The following is a 17,621-nucleotide window of genomic DNA, read 5'->3' as shown; positions in this document are numbered from 1 at the left end:
TGTTCCTTCAACTGGTGCAAGCTCTTTGTTTAGAGAAACGTCATGTCCTGGTCCTGCTACGCAAGTCTCAATGTCAGAATAACAACCTTTAGAGAGCCGTGACTGTAACACAAATCATCTCATAATCCACCTGAAAGGGTTGGAACCCACTTTTCTTGCACATTTTAAAGCCTTTCTAAATGAAACAGGTATTTTGGCAAATTAATTTTAATTCAAAAGAAACTGAAAACAAAACTCTAAGAAAGGAAACGACAAAGTGCTCTAGGATGATGCTTTTTAATTGTTACTTTTATATTTTTAAAAACAAATCAATTAAAAACATTATAGACGTGCTGAAATTTCCTGTACAACAAATAAGAAAACAATAAAATTTATACATCATATCAAGATATTTAACTAACAGTCACTTATTTGAAACGCATCAACTTTTCCCTTCTTAAGCAGGCCCCAAATGGGAAGAAGCGTACAACAGAAATGCAGGAGATGTCATTGCCACAGAGTAGAGCTTTGAGCCTGGAAAGTAAATCAGTTTAGATGAGCAACAGCAAGAGAAAACACTGAATGAGGAGAGAGATCTCAGCAGCTATAACACGGTGAACATCAGAATGCAGGGAAAAAAATATTTGCCAGGATTCAAGTCACATTGGCCAAAAAGGATCCACAAGAGACCCCTGGTAGAAAGGTTACCTGTAATCCTGTTCTTCCTGCATAGATATCCTATGAAGCACGGCCTACTTACTCACAGAGAAAATAGAGCCAACTTCATTTAAAACATTTTAAGCCTTACCAACCTTTTCATAGAATCATAGAATATCCCGAGTTGGAAGGGACCCATAAGTCCGACTCCTGGCACTGCACGGGTCTGCCCTAAAGTTTAGACCATGTGACTCAGTGCACAGTCCAATCGGTTTTTAAATTCAGACAGGCTTGGTGCAGCGACTACGTCCCTGGGGAGCCTGTTCCAGTGTGCGACCACCCTCTCGGTGAAGAACCCCTTCCTGATGTCCAGCCTAAACTTCCCCTGCCTCAGTTTAACACCATTCCTGTGGTCCTATCACTGGTGTTTACAGAGAATAGGTCACCTGCCTCTCCACCCCCCCTCGCAATGAAGTGTAGACAGGCCCAGTGCCCTCAGCCGCTCCTCATACATCTTCCCCTCGGCCCTTCACCTATCCCTGGGATCTACAGGTCATTTAGTTCAAACTTCTGCCTCTTCTCACAATGATTAAGTGTTGGGAAATCACAGAAGTGTTGAAGTAGATACAATGGTATTAAAAATGGATATTCATTAGATGCTGACACAATGGAGACTTTGTGACACTGAGACTTCCAACATCAAAAGAATGGGACAGATACTTTTGTTTTCTGCAAGAAAAGGTGGTTGGACAGAAACACGATGCTATCTGGTTCTGATGTTCCACTGCAATATAAAGCAAACACAATCTAAAGTAGAAGATTCATCTCCCTCTCCTCTGTGCTGTATAAAACAAGGACTTCTGAAGCAACAGAGCATTCATTCACCACCCTAAGGCAGCAAGTTTCCGCAGGACCTGGAATAAGGAATAACTGGTTCTGTGCTCTGCACTTAGAAGACTGAAAGGAAGAAAAAAATAACATGACTGTAAGGGACAGGCCTTTCTTCCTCCCAGTTCCTTTGGAATGGTTCAGTTTGGTCCCAGTGGTTTACTTCTGTTTGTCATCTGACAGCAGCTTAGGAAGAATGCTGGGTGAGATCAACTATGTGGACTGCCATTTTGGATGGAGTCGGGCAGGATTGCTAACCTCATGCATTAGGTTTGGAGGTTTTTGTTTTGTTTTTGTGTGTATGTGTACTGATTAAAAAAAAATCAGAGAAAGAAAAAATATTCAAGAACCCACAAGTGGTTGCTACAAAAAAAAAGAACCGAAGCATTTTGTGGTTTGTCCTCCAGCTTTGCTCACCTAGCACACCACAATTTCACACTGGGTGTGAAAAATTCCTCTGGTTATCTGTAAATTTACAGTTGTACACCAGGAATTCCTACATTTTCTTCTGCTAACAGTGGATTCTGTGAGGTTGCCAGGTTCCACTGTAAGACCACATATACTCCTAATATATGTAGCTATTTTTGACAACTCTGCTAAAAAAAACAAACAAACAAACAAAAAGCAGCAGAACTTCAGGGACTCTGGTTATTAAACCTTCACAAGATTTTCACTTCTTTAGAGCTATTCTATAGCATTATTCATAAACTTCATATTCCTTTGCAATGCAACCAGTGCAATGATCCAAAGACCAAAAAACAACACACCCCCAAACTATTTAAGAAGTCCTTCATCGGTAATGCCTTCATAAGTCTAGCAGTTATGTACCAGCAAAATCCAATCAAATCCTTGCCTTGCAAAACCAGCAAACTAGGGGTTTTCTGCTTGTTTGTTCTATTTTTAAAAGGACCAGTTAAAATAACAGCAGCAGTACATTGCAAACAATTACAAAACAATTACATTAGATCAATGAGATGCAGGCAGGTAACATATGTCTCAGTTTTAAACGGCTAAATCAACCGAGAAGTTGGTCTTTACAGCAGAACTTTGTGCAATTTGTTTTGGTAGAAACAGTAAAGCCAGTCAATCTGTTTGGGAGTGCTTGGACACCTGGAACCTTAGTTCAACATTTTCACAGATTTATACATTTGAGAAAAAACAACAACAATAAAAAGACACCGACCTGAGTAAAACTCTATTAGAATAGAGTGATCATTATTCAGTAAATCATATATTGCACCTTTAAATAAATCATTATAAATTGTATAAAAACAGGAATATCAGCCAGGAACAGGGAGGGGCTATTCTGTCCTTCATACACACCCACACACAACCCCGCGCACACATTCACATACTCACTTGCTCAGTTTTTCACTATAGTTAAAGCTCGGAGTGACACACCACACTCCTTTTCCTCAAGCAGAGGCACCGAAACATTAAGGCAGGGGATATTCATGGTGAAATGCAAAAACAAAGCTCACCTCCAAACTTCTGGAGAGTCCTGCCAACAGTGCAACTACAGTTAGGTTTGACATAAGCCTTATTTAAAAATCTGTGTTCTCATTAAGAGTTTCAGTACAAAAATAGAATCTCTGCTGTTTTTTTTTTCTAGAGTAGCAACTAGAAAAGGCACAATTTCCAAGTACAAATGTCCATTTGGAGGAGGTGTTTGTAGTCCTTTTTTAAATAAAAAGGAACACTCAGGAAAAAAAAAAAAAAAAAAAAAGATCACAGAGGCACGTATCTATTAGCTAAGTAACCAGATACAGTAGATAAAATATGTTCCTGAAACTTATAATTAAATATATTAAAACAGCCCACAAGCCTGGTGTCTTTAAATGAAATCATATAAAATTGTAATAAAAAGCTTGTGTTATTATTTTAATATTGAAATTCTAGTTCATTGTTCGTACTGTAAATGCTATTTCACCTATCAGTACTGTTAAATTCCCAAGAAAAAGCAAAAATTCCTCTGTTAACTTTAAGTATTTTCTTTTTATAACAATCCTTGGCTCCTGCCAGCACTGTTTTCGTCCTCCTGTAGATCACATCTTCATATAAGGACAAAACTGGAGAAACCAAATGTAAGACACTGCACACAATCCTGGAAAACATACGTAGAACGTCTTCCTTTCTTATGCGCAGACAACACCTCTTGGAGACACTGCGTTCCTTCCAGGCTATGCATGGTAGCCGTTAGCCTTCCCAAACCTTGGCTCTGGTGTGAAATTTTCATAGATTGCCATTGCTGTTGTGTTTTGGTAAATAAGATCTGTTTTCTTGTCTTTCTGGGATCTAATAATATCCATGACACACTGGTTTAGGAAGACGTACTGGTCCTGATGGGAGAAAAAGAAGAAAGGATATTAAGAGAGTTCTAGCAAATACCTGATTTTGGAAGTAGTTCTGCTCCTGAATACAAGTTTCAGTTTTTGGAGGTACTGCACTGCATGTTTTCACACACAGTCTATTTATGCATTTTAGAAATTGTATGTATATAGGAAGTTGGACTAGAACAGACCTCATGATGTCTTGTGAACCCTCAGCAAAAAAAAAAAGGATCTAATTTACTGTGTTGCCTAACATCCTCTTAAAAGACTTTTATGATGGAGATTTTACAGCCTTTTCCAGATCAGCTTGAGTTAATCCACATGCTTTTTCAGATGAAAGCAGTACTTCCTGCAGGAACGCCTGTGTTCCTGCAGAATACAAAAGATGCATGCAGAGACCTCTTGACTGAAGGCAATTCTGGCTTGTGGCTATAAAGATAAAACTCACATGGGTTGAACAAGCTTAAAAGTAAGTTTTCAGGATTTAATTCTTTCTACCTGCAAATGCTAGTCCAACAAATTACCCTCAAAAAGAGATTGCTTGGATATACTAAAAAAAACTTAGCTGCAAATACTTTTATAGTAAGAAATAGGGCAGGAAGCAGGGAAGTTTAAACGAGGGCGATTTTTAGATCGCTCTGTAAAGTCTTATCTTCCTGTAATTCTGAGCTACAGTCTATAGTCTACCTTTCCTGGATTATTGTGCATGTTTGAGAAACATGCTGCTGAATGAAAATCTAAATCTTACCTCAGTTTGCACCATTAAAGGTCGATGCATTCGAAGATCATACACCACTCCATACACATCCACGGTATTCTCCATTTCAATCTGCTGAATCAGGCGGTCAATGGCAATGAATGTCCCTGTCCTCCCGACACCAGCACTGCAATGACACAGGGAAGACATTTACTACTTTCTCTCAACCACCTGCTCACCTGTAGCCTAATAAAAAGCCAGTGAAGTTAGCAATATGCTTTCTATTATTTCAGTGGCACAGGTATCAAAGCCTCTGCAGTCCAGAGACGTGAGTTTTACCATGACCAAGATGGAGGAAGGACACCCTTCTGGGACTCCCAGAATCACACTGAAAAAGCACTGTTCTTAAAAAGTCACAAGATGAAAGCATGTCTAACAAGAATTTGTTCTTCATACCTGCAGTGCACTAGAACAGGAGAGTCAATAGGATTTTGACTGCTGTATTCATGAACATGGTGTCTGAAGTTGATGAGCAGGTCTGTTGTCTCTGGCACTCCATGATCAGGCCAGGAGGTGAAATGGAACTGACGCACTATGCGGCTCTCCCCTGTGTTGGCCTAGGGAAATACACATTGAAAAAAAGAAAACAAATGAGCTTCAAAAGAGCAGCAGAAGTGCTTCCTGCCATAAGTACTGTGCAAGACTTTTCAATAAAATTGCGCATTACAAACTGTGCAGGGCCCCTCGCTACAAGAAGGACATCGAGGTGCTTGAGCAGGTCCAGAGAAGGGCGATGAAGCTGGTGAGGGGCCTGGAGAACAAGTCCTACGAGGAGCAGCTGAGGGAGCTGGGCTTGTTCAGCCTGGAGAAGAGGAGGCTCAGGGGCGACCTTATTGCTCTTTACAGATACCTTAAAGGAGGCTGTAGTGAGGTGGGGGTTGGCCTGTTCTCCCACGTGCCTGGTGACAGGACGAGGGGGAATGGGCTAAAGTTGTGCCAGGGGAGTTTTAAGTTAGATGTTAGGAAGAACTTCTTTACTGAAAGGGTTGTTAGACACTGGAACAGGCTGCCCAGGGAAGTGGTGGAGTCACCATCCCTGGAAGTCTTCAAAAGACGTTTAGATGTAGAGCTTAGGGAAATGGTTTAGTGGGGACTCTTAGCATTAGGTCAGAGGTTGGACTCGATGATCTTGAGGTCTCTTCCAACCTAGAAATTCTGTGATTCTGTGACTTTGATCAATGATATTCCAATTTCCCTCTTCCTTCCCTTGTAGTAGAGAATAGTTAGAAATAATTTCCTTTCACTCTTCACTTGACTCCAAGATCATCTCTGCCGCATTACATTTGCTGACAGAGATGGGACTAATTGATAATTTAGCAGATATTCCAAATATCTGCATAAAGCATGAGTTTTTGTGGAAGTCTCAGGGAGACACTCTGAAGGGTCACTGATGGGAAAACCAGTAATTCCCATTAGCAGGCTGGATTTTGCCACTGCTTTTATCCCTTCCACTCCGATAACTTTGAATTTGACTAAATTTTAGTGAAGTTACTATATTCTGTCACTCCAGTGTTGCTTGACATATGAAGTTACTGACTCAATAAACCACTTCCACGCATATTTGTACACAACTAACAACTAGACAGCCACTTACACTTTCTACATTGAAGTCCCTTATTGTCCATTCTGGAAGAACAGTCTCCAAGACCACTGTCACAGCAACGTTACCATAGGTTTTGCTTTGTTTGTCTGGCCAATATTGCTCACATTTTGTCTAAGAAGAGAATTAAAAGGTTCAACACATTACACAGAGCAATGAAACACAGGGAAAAAAAACAGAAGATCATGCCAAGGTAGTTTCCTGTGACTCCACCTTGGCCTTGTTTGTTAGTTTTAAATAACACGCCACCCTCAAGTGAGGCTAGGAAGCATTTCACCCTTCCCAATGTCCTATCCTAAGGACAGAGCAGATCTATTAAAATCATTCTCTATGGAGAGGAACCGATCTTAAAAATGGAGATTGCACAAGCCTCCTGAGTCTGGTAGTCAGGAGATATAAAGGGGAAAAAAAAATGTGCTCATTGAATTCAGAAAACAATCTTCCATTAACTATACGCTTGTTTTAAGAGTGATCAATCTCCAACTTATTAGGGTAACAACAAAATTAGAAGAGATACAATTGTATTCAAGAGATGGTTCAGTTTTAATATTAATGATAAACAAAACAACAACAAAACCACCATACCCGGGCTTGTTCAACACATTTCGTCAACATAACAATACAGTAGATATTCTTTTCCCAAATCATGCGCCAGAAGTCTTCTGTAGTATTGGCTAACGGACCTTGTGCAGCAATAAATGCCTTCTTTGAGGTATAGCCCTAAGAAGAAAAAATATACACATTCACACATTCATCCATAAGCCATAAAAAGTCAATTTTATAAATCACATGATCTGTTAAGCCTATATCACAAAAATACACATTATTTTTCTTCTCAACTAATGAAGCAACTTACAGGCATATAGTTTGCATTAATGTAATCACCAGTTGCAGAGTTTAGATCTGAAAGTTTAACACGAGAAATATCATCTGCAGAAAGAGAGGAAAAGAAAATTATGAATTTAAGAACTTTCAGAAATTTTCAGCAAAATACTGCAGTTCTAACACATTTTCTAAATAAAAGGTGTTTTAGAATGATGCACATTCTAAGAATAAGAACATAATTTTAGGAATCAGATGTAGCAGTAGTTCAGGCTTTTATCATGAAGGTCTTCAGAAAAAGGATTGGCCAGCAACAATAAATTCAGAACACTGAACGTATTTTTAAATACGATTTGTTTTCTCACAAACACAAAAATTTGTATTTAATCCAATTCTTCCTTAACACTTCACTTTGCTGGGATGCCTGCAGATAGCTTGGCAGGGTTCAGGTTCTTAGTTTGCAAAGCTGTCCTGCAATGTCTTAATATTCTTTTTTATTGTTCTGATAGATCTGGACTGCAAGTTTCTCACAAATGAAAAATGAAAACAATTTAATTAAGGAAAATATTTTTATAACTTTCAAGGAAAGCTCTTTAGGTTTGTTTGTACAGTGATTTCACACTGGCATGTTCATACAAGTAAAACAACAACCCAATTTCATTTTTTTTCGAAATTGGCAACACTAATTCCCCTTTGAAACCTCCGGGTACTATTAAAACGAAATTAGCCAAACCCAAGGTTTTTCACCTAATAGCTCAATTAATAGAAGTAACAAAATCTGAGAGAGTAACTCACATGGTAAGACATTATTGTATCTATTTTTCCCCCTGTTCTCTGGGATTTCAGCAGCAAATTTGGGCTGATGAACACCAGTAGACTTGAGTTCCTACAGTGAAAGAAAGATCCATGAGCACCTGGTTCTGGTTTAATAATTGTACAGAAACACATCACTGAAGCAAATATTCCAAACAACCTTGGCCTTTGCTGTAAAAGTAGGCATGTAAAACTGGGATAGATGACAAAAATCTGCTTTCTACAAAGAGAGCAGGAGAGTAACAGCAACAAAGCTGATAGAGAAAGTATTAATACAGAATGGAAGAGTAATAGCATGTTTAAAGCCCAGAAGTGGGCTTTAAAAGCCTAGAAATAGTTTTGTAGAAATACATTAACACTGACACTGATTGCACACCCATTCTAACTCCAAGGCAGCAGATCATTTAGCATGAGCTTTGCTGGCATTACAGAGAGAAACGGAGCAAGTTACATCATGGAAGGACTGAAGAAGGAAGCAAGATCTGAAAGGAGGGCAAGGGTGGAGCACCAGCCTGCCAGGTATAGTAAAGGGACAAACTTTGTTCTGGAAAGAAGAAAACCTGTGAGTAACTTTGAGAAGTGGAAAAAAGTAAGATTTTTTTCAACAGCAGACATTACAACACAGAACCCGTCCGTGATGACAGCTGATTCCTGTCTTTTGTACCCTATATAAATTAAGCTTTAGCACACTTCACAGAGAAACAGTTACGGTCACTAAGGAAATTCTGTTTTTTCTCTGACTGCTTATATCCTTCAATTTATTCACAGGTGTGGTTTGCAAATCACACATAATGCATTAAAGAAGCTTGCTATTAGTGAATGACCTGTCTTGCTGTGTAGGAAAAAAATGATGAAATAAACAAAGTGTAGAGAAGGTAAATGGCATTTCCAGAGTACAAATACCACTAGTGCAACGAGGGCAAGGACTCTGGAGGTCTTGTTTCCAGCAAGAGCTCTGAGCAGCAGGCCATGCTATAGCTTACAGGCAGATTTAATGGTTCAGGATGTGAAGAATTTATCATGCACTTCAACTAAACTTAGAGCTCACATGCAGCTTAATAATGTCTATTGTAAAAGGTCCCTTATTCTCCTCCCCTTCAGTAAACCTCACATACACTCCAAAGGAAAGCTAATTTGCTTTCCAAAAATATTTGTCACAAAGCTCTCCCGACTGAGGACACACACCTCATACTCTTCAGCAAAACCACAGTTGGAGTCTGCTTGCTGCTTCTTAAAGTAGGACTCAAAGTTCTCCACTTTAATCATTTTTGATCTAAAATGAGAAAAGCCATGTATTGGTAGCTGATACTAGGTAAATAAACCATGAATTCAGTTAATGCGTTACAAAATGTGCTTTACTTACTTCTTTACTCTTCAGGGGAGAGCGGGAGAAGGGAGGAAGAAAAAAGGATGATTAGACACATGCAGTTGTACTTTTCACTATGTGAATCTAAGAACAAAAGCATGACTGTTAGTAGCACCCACAAAACTGCATTTACAGGGGACAGAATATCAAGGCAGAGCATTTAACTGATCTGTGCCAGCCAAGAAGTGAACAGTGCATCCTATTGATGAGAAGGATATGACAGGTGTCAGGCAGCAATTTCTGTGCTCCCCTTCCATCGGATCGGCCCCATTCCCTCGTGCATTTTATATCAATTAATTAAGTCTACACAGGTGGAACTTCATAGCATGCTCAGGCCATGCCTTTCCATCAGAAAAAAAATAAAATAAAATTGGTGCACGAGCCAATAACCTGGTTCAATTGCTTGTGATTTCCAGGATATTGTGGCTACCTATTGGTGGGCTATTACAATCTCAACATCATATGAATTAACAGCTCAGTGCAAAGCAGCCATAAAATTCAGTGCAGATTTTTGCTTATGAGCTCTTTACCAACAATTTGGATTGCTTCTTTAATGTGTACAGAAGCTTGTGTTTCATGCAAACATCCTATTTTTCAAAACTGCATGGGGCATTTGTCTATCTAATAGTGATTCATGAAGCAAGCACTTAGATCACTGTAGCAGCTGTGGAAGACTTGATCAATATAATTATTTCTAGCCTGCAGGCTTGAATCTTTAAGTTTCATGAGGAGTTAATAATGCAGAATTGTATGTAAAACTGCACAGAAAACAAGCACCAGGGTTCAGAGTAAGTTTTGCACATATCACTTGAGCTCAGAAAACACCATCTGAAAGGATATTGACTTACTTGATTGGAGAAAAGGACACTTCAGTATTCCTTTTATCTTTCCTATGAGGAGAAAAAAAAAAAACACAATAGGCTCACAGTAGAATTTAATGGAACATATATGAGATTTCTGATGACGTGCTTGCTCAGAACAATTTCTTGTAAATCATCTCATTCTGTGCAAAAAAAAATTCCTGAGGCAAACCTTACACCTGCAGTAAAAATAAAAAAACTTCTTCATTCTTTCAATGATGTTTTGTAACGGGCCTGTTTCTTTCTGTTGGAACCAGAGCAAAATTATTCAAAACAATGGGTTTGAACAATCATTTAGCTAGTCTGATGTATCAGCTCTAATGTATAACAAAGATTTTGAATAGAATGTATTTTAAAGCATCATGGCGACAGTGAACAGGAACAGACACCTTATTTTAATAAAAAGGTAGAGCAGTGAAATATTGATATTCCTCAACAAAACAAATTAAATAACAAACATGTTGTTACCTTCTCCTTGTCCAGAATATGTAACCCACTATAGTGACTACAGCCAATATAGCTAAAAGGCATCCAATAACAGCTCCAGCAATAACACCTTATAAAAGAGAACAAGTATTACTCATCATTGATTTACATTTGACAATGCTCTGAATCAATCAACATACTACAAGAGAACCTCACAGGTGACAGAACACACACTATTCTCCTAAGTGTCCTCTCTTCTTTACTGTATCCTTTGGCAGGACCAGTATTGAATCAGTATTTGGCAGGATCAGTATTTGCATTCCAATACATTTGGTTCTAATTTACAGGAACTGTTAGAACAACTGCTTTTGCTGTTTGTTTCTGTACTAAAGTCACACTGTGTCATCCAATCCCTTTCAGCACAACATCAGTAGCATAGGTTTTGGTTATTTCTCAAATGGAAGTCATGTATGGAAAAAAAGAATAACTAGCAGCTCACCTGCAGAACTAGCTAGTTATGAATTTATGGAGCAGTGGCACTGCAAAGCTAGAAAGGAACAGTCCATTGCAGACAGACGAATGGATGTTTTGCTATCATGAAACTTGCCATTAATTAAGGAATTTCCACACATAACGTATATTCAAAACTGCCAGTCCTGCATTAACTATACCTGGATCCTGGGGTAACGAAACCTTGTTAGAACAGGGTGAAAATGATACATAACTATATTCTTCCATAATGATGTTTTCCGCAGTAAAGTTTATGTTAGTGAAGCCTGCAACACTTGCCCTGTTAAGAGGAAAAAAACAACACACATGACATGATTTTAACAGCAAGGTTTGTGATCTCTTCAATTAGAACTCTTAGGTTTCAACTGCAGTGAGATAAATACCTGTAGGAATGAAGTGGAGTCAATGGTCCATTTTTGTAGCCATACGTGGTGTTTCCCTTGCCTACACTGATGATGTGCTGAGAACGGAAGGAAGGTAGTTTTGCCTTCTCTGTCTCTATAACATAAGTCACATAGGTGCCTGTCTTCTTTTTCTTGAAATCTTCATATGTGTAGTTCAGTTTAGATTTCAAAGGTGGACAACCTTCAGGAAAAAACAAGGATATAAGTGGTACACATCACACACTGTTTTTATAACCATCAGTGCAGTTGGAGAGGGTGTCACAAAAAAACACAGCTGTGATTGCTCTGCAAGTACTGCCTGAAATGAAAGGCTGAGGGCAACAGACAATCTCAGAAATTCCCTCTGCTGCAGTGCAATTTACTTAACTTCCCTTCTACTCCCTGGTGTTACTTGGTTTCATCTCCTTTTGGTTTTACTTCTACCAAGTACAGTGGAGCTTCTCAATAAAGGCATATGAGTGGTGGACTCTGCTGTCCTTGTGGACAACTTTCACTACACAAGTCAGTCATGTCCAAACCCACTCCATCAACTACCAAATGTAGAGAATACTACACACTGTAAAAAATAAGGGCAATTTGTGTTTGATAACACTGTGCTATTCAAACAACATCAAGCTTCATTCAGGGTGATGCTAAATTCATCCTGGCCTATACTGTCTGCTGTGTCTGACAAAGTCTCGCACTTACGCCCCGAGAAATGAAAGAGTTACTTTCTGCTTTCTCTTGTCATAGACACAAGTGGGACAAAACAATCAGTGACCAAAACATTTTCTTGTCTGAAAGACGCAGAACAGGGTAATGCAAACGGTGACCAGTAGGACACCACGTGCCAGACAACATTGCTTTGTGCAGTGTCTGCTGTTAAAAGACAAACCCAAGAAATCTGAGGCAGATTTTACAGCTGAGGCACGTATGACCTTAGACATGCTAAAACAGCTTACACCACCAGCTGTCTGACAATTCAAGGACAAGCAAACTAAGAAGAATGTCTTCCTCATTTGGCTGAAGTTTGCTTATATTGCTTTCTGCTGATTGCTTTACAAAGCTAAAAGCTTCTTCTAGGAAGCTGATGTAGTATTGAATTTATCATTAAAAAGGAGAAGCTGCAAAGGGGCTCTCTGAAAGGTTACTAAGTGGAAATGCTCTAACAAGTTTTCTACAGTTGCATAGACAAAGTTTGATCTGATATTCACTGCAACCAACAGCAAAGCTCCCGTTAGCTGTAACTGTGCAGGAACAGGGTGCAATGTAGCTCTTCTAAAGAATTAATGTGGTTACATTAAATGTATCTGAGGCTGGAATTAACTCAGTTGCCTAGAAATGGGTGTTCAATACCACCTGAGATGTCTTATCCAGTCCCTCATTTCAATTCCAAAAGGATGTACATCCTGAGCAAATTGTGAATGTCTTGGTTATCTCCTCAAGGCACCTCACAGCCTGAGACACAACTGCGTAGACAAATGCATAAAGTAATGAATGCCTTTCCTTAAGGTAATGATGTCTATTTTCAGACAGAGAAACCCAATTCACACATATTAATACTATCGGAACACTACAAAGCTGAAGTGATGGTTGGCCATAACGATGGTTTTCTGCTCCTACCAAAGCACTGATCTGATTCCATACATACATAGGATCTTTCTTCCTTATTTCCCTCAATTCTTGAAACCGCCTTCTTGAATTCCTTACAATCCACACAAAAATGGACTGAAGCTTGTCAAGACTAAACAGGACTGGTTGAAAGTACAAGCAGAGCTGTCACTGTGTGGAAGACATGACTTTCAAATCAGCAGTTCCAGGGCAGCTGAGTTGCATGTGAAAAGAATAGGAATTTTCTGCACTGACATACCATATATAGCTGGACATCTCTTAGACTTATATTGTATGGAAAAACACAGAAAAAAAAAATCTACGGACTGCTGCATGATAAATTTCCAGAGCTGAGAAAAAGGACAAGCAGGAATGTCATATCCCACTTGGAAAAAAACAAAAACAACTATCTCCATCAGCTGTGTTATTCCTCCAGTGCACTGTCAGAAATTAAAAGGTGAACTAGAACCTACACTGCAAAGAGATGTTCCTTTACTTTATGATTTGTCTCTAGACATTCATGAATTAAAGAAGGCTTGATGCTTTAAAGAGGTGAGTTTTATAGAATACCATCTAGCTTTTCCTGGTGTTCTGCTTCCTGTGACATGTAATGCTGACAATGTTATTCAAGCCTTCCAACAACCACACACACACACAAAAACAAACCACCCACAACAAAACCACCATCTCACTGCAGAAGTCTTCCAGTGGAAGAAGGGATGGAGAAAAACATTCCACATTGCAGAACTCTATATTTCCAGCTCTGAAAATTATTCTCTTGGGAAGAAGGATACTACTCAGTCTTGTGGCAGTAACCACTGGCAAATCAAGTAACCACTGGCAACCACTAGCAACAGCACAACAGCAATACTTCAGTCTTATATACAAGGATAACTCAGGCTGAAAAAGGCTGAGTGAAAGCAAGAAGTGATTTGGCTTCAGTCAATCACAGTATTTGCCTCATGATTTTTGAAAGGTGACTGAAAACAGAGCAAGCTTTTCCCCTCTCCATTTAACACCTGTTTGGAGTTTAAAACTTCTGATATTCATCACAGTAAATTTTTTGTCCTCACGTAATGCTATCTGATAAACTGTTTCACACAGCTAGGAGACACCATTTTAAAGATCTTACCTTCTTCTGTTATGATCATTACTGCATAGGCTTTTAATGGTCCATACACTGCCTCAAAATCAAAAAATTCAACAGACAATGAGTTGTAACTAAGCACCTTGATTACAGGAGCTGTTTTTGGAGCAGGTGGATCTGTAAACAAAAATATTTTTTTAGTACCTTAATGTCAGGTGAAGATAATTTTTTCAAATAAGGATATATTGTAATAATGACATCATTCAGATCATGCATATTTATCATAAAATCATTTAGCTTTGAAAGTACCCTTAAGACCATCAAGTTTAACCATTCACCTAAATATGAACTCCACCACCAGGCCATGTCGCTCAGTGCCACATCCTCACGCCTCTTAAATACCTCCAGGGCTGGGGATCCACTATCTCCCTGTGCTGCCTGTTCTAAAGCCCGACCACCCTTTCCATGAAGAAATTCTTCCTGATATCCAATCTAAACCTCCCCTGGCACAAGTCCAGGCTGTTCCCTTGTGTCCCATCACTTGTCACCTGAGAAAAGAGACCTACATCCACATCGCTGCAACCTCATTTCAAGGTGGTTGTAGACAGCGATGAGGTCTCCTCCCTCAGCCTCCGTTTCTCCAGACTAAACAGCCCCAGCTCCCTCAGCTGCTCCTCATGTGTCTTGTTTTCCATCCCCTACATGAGCTTTGTTGCTCTTCTCTGAATGTGTTCCAGCAACTCCATGTCCTTCTTGCAGTGAGGGGCCCGAAAGAGAACACTGCTCGAGGTGCGGCCTCACTAGAGCCGAGTACAGGGGATGATCACATCCCTTGCCCTGCTGGGCACACTAGGTCTGGTACAAGGCAGGATGCCATTGGCCTTCTTGGCCAGCTGGGCACACTGCTGGCTCATGTTCAGCCAACTGCCAACCAACACTCCCAGGGCCTTTTCTGCCAGGCAGCTTTCCAGCCACTCTTCCCCAAGTTTATGTTGCTGCATGGGGTTGTTATGACCCCACATGCAGCACTGGCATTTAGCCTTGTTAAATGCCATACAACTGGACTCAGATTACAGTTGGCATGAATGTAGTGTTCTTTTAATAATCTGCATGATAATAATAAACTGCGTATCAATTATGCTATTCTGCAATTGCACAGTTAATGTTTTGGTCCTGTAAATATCTTCCATTCTCAGATCTCAATGCTTACCTGTAATGCTTGTTTTACATGTTTTCTGCACTGGAGAACTTGTATTACCATTTGAAGAAGTTGTAACAGTAACATTATAGGTTTTGAAATAATCCAAAGGTGATGTTTTGAAGCCTTCTGAACAGGACTGACTCTCTTCTGTTATAACCGAAGAATCAGCAGAATATATTTTAATGATGAAGTGAGAATAGTTACCATAAGGACATTCCCACTTCAGCATTAGGTAAGACATATTAGCCACCGGTTCACACTGAAATGAATTCACTGGAGAAGGAACTGCACGAAAAAAAAAAAAAAAAAAAAAGTTTTCTATTTATAAGCTCTTCTGTGTATAAGCATTTGTAAAACACTGGTATTGCTTTCCACTTTTAAACAGACAAAACTTCTGCCTACAAAGAACTTGTCACACAATGAGGAAGAAGAGTATTTAGCATATTAAGTACACAGACCCCCTTTTGTGCCAGTTCCTCTGCAGACAGGTTTACTGAGAAAACTGGGGTTGGATAGGTGTTTGTCAGTATCAGCAAAGCTTTCCAATACTGTTCACCCATTGAACACAAACATTTTTAGACTTGTAGACAAACACTAACTCCCTGTGTAATTACATTAAATGCTTAGTGGCCAACAAATAATAAAAAAAACTTCCTTTGATATTCCTAATGCCCTCAGTTGCTCACGGATAGCTGGACCAGATCTAACAAAAACTTAATCCGGTCATCTATGCTGTCTCCAGCAACGGATGAGCATGGATACAAAGAAAAGAATGCAGGACTGAAGGATGTAAACTTGCTAGCATGTAAAGAAGAAGTTATACATGGCCCCATGGGGACGGTAGACAAGAGCACTAGGGTCACTGTACATGTAGAAAGTGACTGGAGTACACACCAATGATCCAAGAGGAAATAAGAGTGAATCCAAAGAAAACGTGAAGGAGACTGAAAAGAACCACAAGTGACCCTTCAACTTGGTGCCAAACAGAGGAAGGGGGAGACCTAGCAGAGAGTTACAGCAGGAGCAGCGTGTGAGCCATTCCAAACAGCCTCTCAGCCGCCCTCTCTCCAGAAAAAGGGAGGGAAACTGCTCCAAGTCCCAGGGGTCACTCTGTGACAGGGGGTCTTGCTCTAGGACAGGACCCCAGGGATCAAGACAGGACAGACTAAGCCACCTCCTTCAGGACTAGGTTGTAGCTAGCCCTGGCAAGACAAGACCTTGTGGTCACCAGTTACAGGAGCACAGGCTGCTCAAACCAGCGTAAAAGATCCTGGAGACCAAACAACTGAACTAGCTCTGTGAAAGGCAAGACAAGACTCAATAGCCACAAAAGTTTGCTGACAAAGACAAAAGCAGCAGAGGCAGAGCCACACTGGACTCTCTTGCACAGACTAATTAGCATTATGAGAAGCCAAGCAGCACGTTCGAAGTGCCAGAGACGCTTGTAATGGGTTCATCACGAGGCATCTAGGAAATCTCAGTAAAAACCTGTAAACAGATTCACTTCACCTCAGTTAAACAAAGCAAAGGAAAGGACAAAGCAACGCAACAAGGGGAAAATATCACAGTGCTTAGCATAACGAACACAGGATCACCTCCATCCTCACCACTCTGCTGAGGAGCTGAGTGGAGCAGCATAGACAAGAGCTACCCAGAAGTGCTGCCACGACTCAGCCACAGCCAAACATCCTTCCAATGGGTGAAGTTCTGCAGGCAAAATACACCATGTGGGAGCCCTTCAAAACATGGGTGCGAAGCCCAAAACCAGAAGTAAGAGAAAGCGAAACCATGTTCCACACAACCTCTGTCCGCACAAGCATGACCAACAAGAGGTGGGCAGTGTGTAGCACCTATGCCTGCAGCAGTATTTCACCCGCCAGGCAGAGCCCCGAGCTGCACAGCACAACACGGCCCACAAAAACATGACTGCAAGCACCTGAGACTTACTTGTACACTGGCTTACGGACGCTCCTTCTCCTTCCGTCTGACCATCAGCCGCTACTGCAAATACTGTAAAATTGTAATTTGTCCCAGGAATTAACTCGGTAATTTCGGCTTCTGTGACATTTGAGGTCTCATTCCAAAAAGAGGTACCATTTGCAACCTCTATCCTGTATGTGTAGGGGTCCGAAGGATTGTCGTTCACCTTCCATGTCAAGTTGACAAAAGTCTCACCAACATCCACTACCTGGAGATCAAGAACTTTGTTGGGCTCTGGAAAGGCAAGACAACAATCCATCAACCTCTAACAACATCTGCTGGCAAACAGGGACAGAAAAAAACTCAGGCACACCACTGCTTCACTCTATTCATGCCACTTGTTGTTCAGAG

At 40.2% G+C, this 17,621-nt stretch overlaps 1 protein-coding gene across 5 annotated transcripts in view; it reads right to left on the bottom strand.

Moving 5' to 3' along the window:
• Window positions 1–268: 268 nt before the first annotated feature.
• LOC309878827 (receptor-type tyrosine-protein phosphatase eta-like) overlaps window positions 269–17,621 on the bottom strand; it is a 73,075-nt gene continuing 55,722 nt past the window's right edge. For 4 of the 5 annotated variants that reach the window (XM_082761807.1, XM_082761809.1, XM_082761810.1 and 1 more), the window contains 15 exons: window positions 17,238–17,504; window positions 15,300–15,575; window positions 14,135–14,266; window positions 11,392–11,593; window positions 11,170–11,288; window positions 10,541–10,628; window positions 10,061–10,102; window positions 9,032–9,119; window positions 7,829–7,919; window positions 7,068–7,141; window positions 6,797–6,931; window positions 6,206–6,325; window positions 5,008–5,168; window positions 4,603–4,738; window positions 269–3,863 (listed from right to left, as the gene is read on the bottom strand). In XM_082761807.1, coding sequence (XP_082617933.1) covers window positions 3,705–3,863; window positions 4,603–4,738; window positions 5,008–5,168; window positions 6,206–6,325; window positions 6,797–6,931; window positions 7,068–7,141; window positions 7,829–7,919; window positions 9,032–9,119; window positions 10,061–10,102; window positions 10,541–10,628; window positions 11,170–11,288; window positions 11,392–11,593; window positions 14,135–14,266; window positions 15,300–15,575; window positions 17,238–17,504 — 2,090 coding nt within the window. In that variant the 3' untranslated portion in view covers window positions 269–3,704. The remainder of the gene's footprint in view (window positions 3,864–4,602; window positions 4,739–5,007; window positions 5,169–6,205; window positions 6,326–6,796; window positions 6,932–7,067; window positions 7,142–7,828; window positions 7,920–9,031; window positions 9,120–10,060; window positions 10,103–10,540; window positions 10,629–11,169; window positions 11,289–11,391; window positions 11,594–14,134; window positions 14,267–15,299; window positions 15,576–17,237; window positions 17,505–17,621) is intronic. The other variant, XM_082761811.1, reaches the window with a different exon arrangement.

Source organism: Aythya marila, assembly GCF_965140915.1.
Source record: "Aythya marila genome assembly, chromosome: 5".
Classification (NCBI taxonomy): domain Eukaryota; kingdom Metazoa; phylum Chordata; class Aves; order Anseriformes; family Anatidae; genus Aythya; species Aythya marila.
The sequence above is the reverse complement of the archived record's forward strand: the minus strand, read 5'-3'. Positions and strand labels throughout refer to the sequence as shown.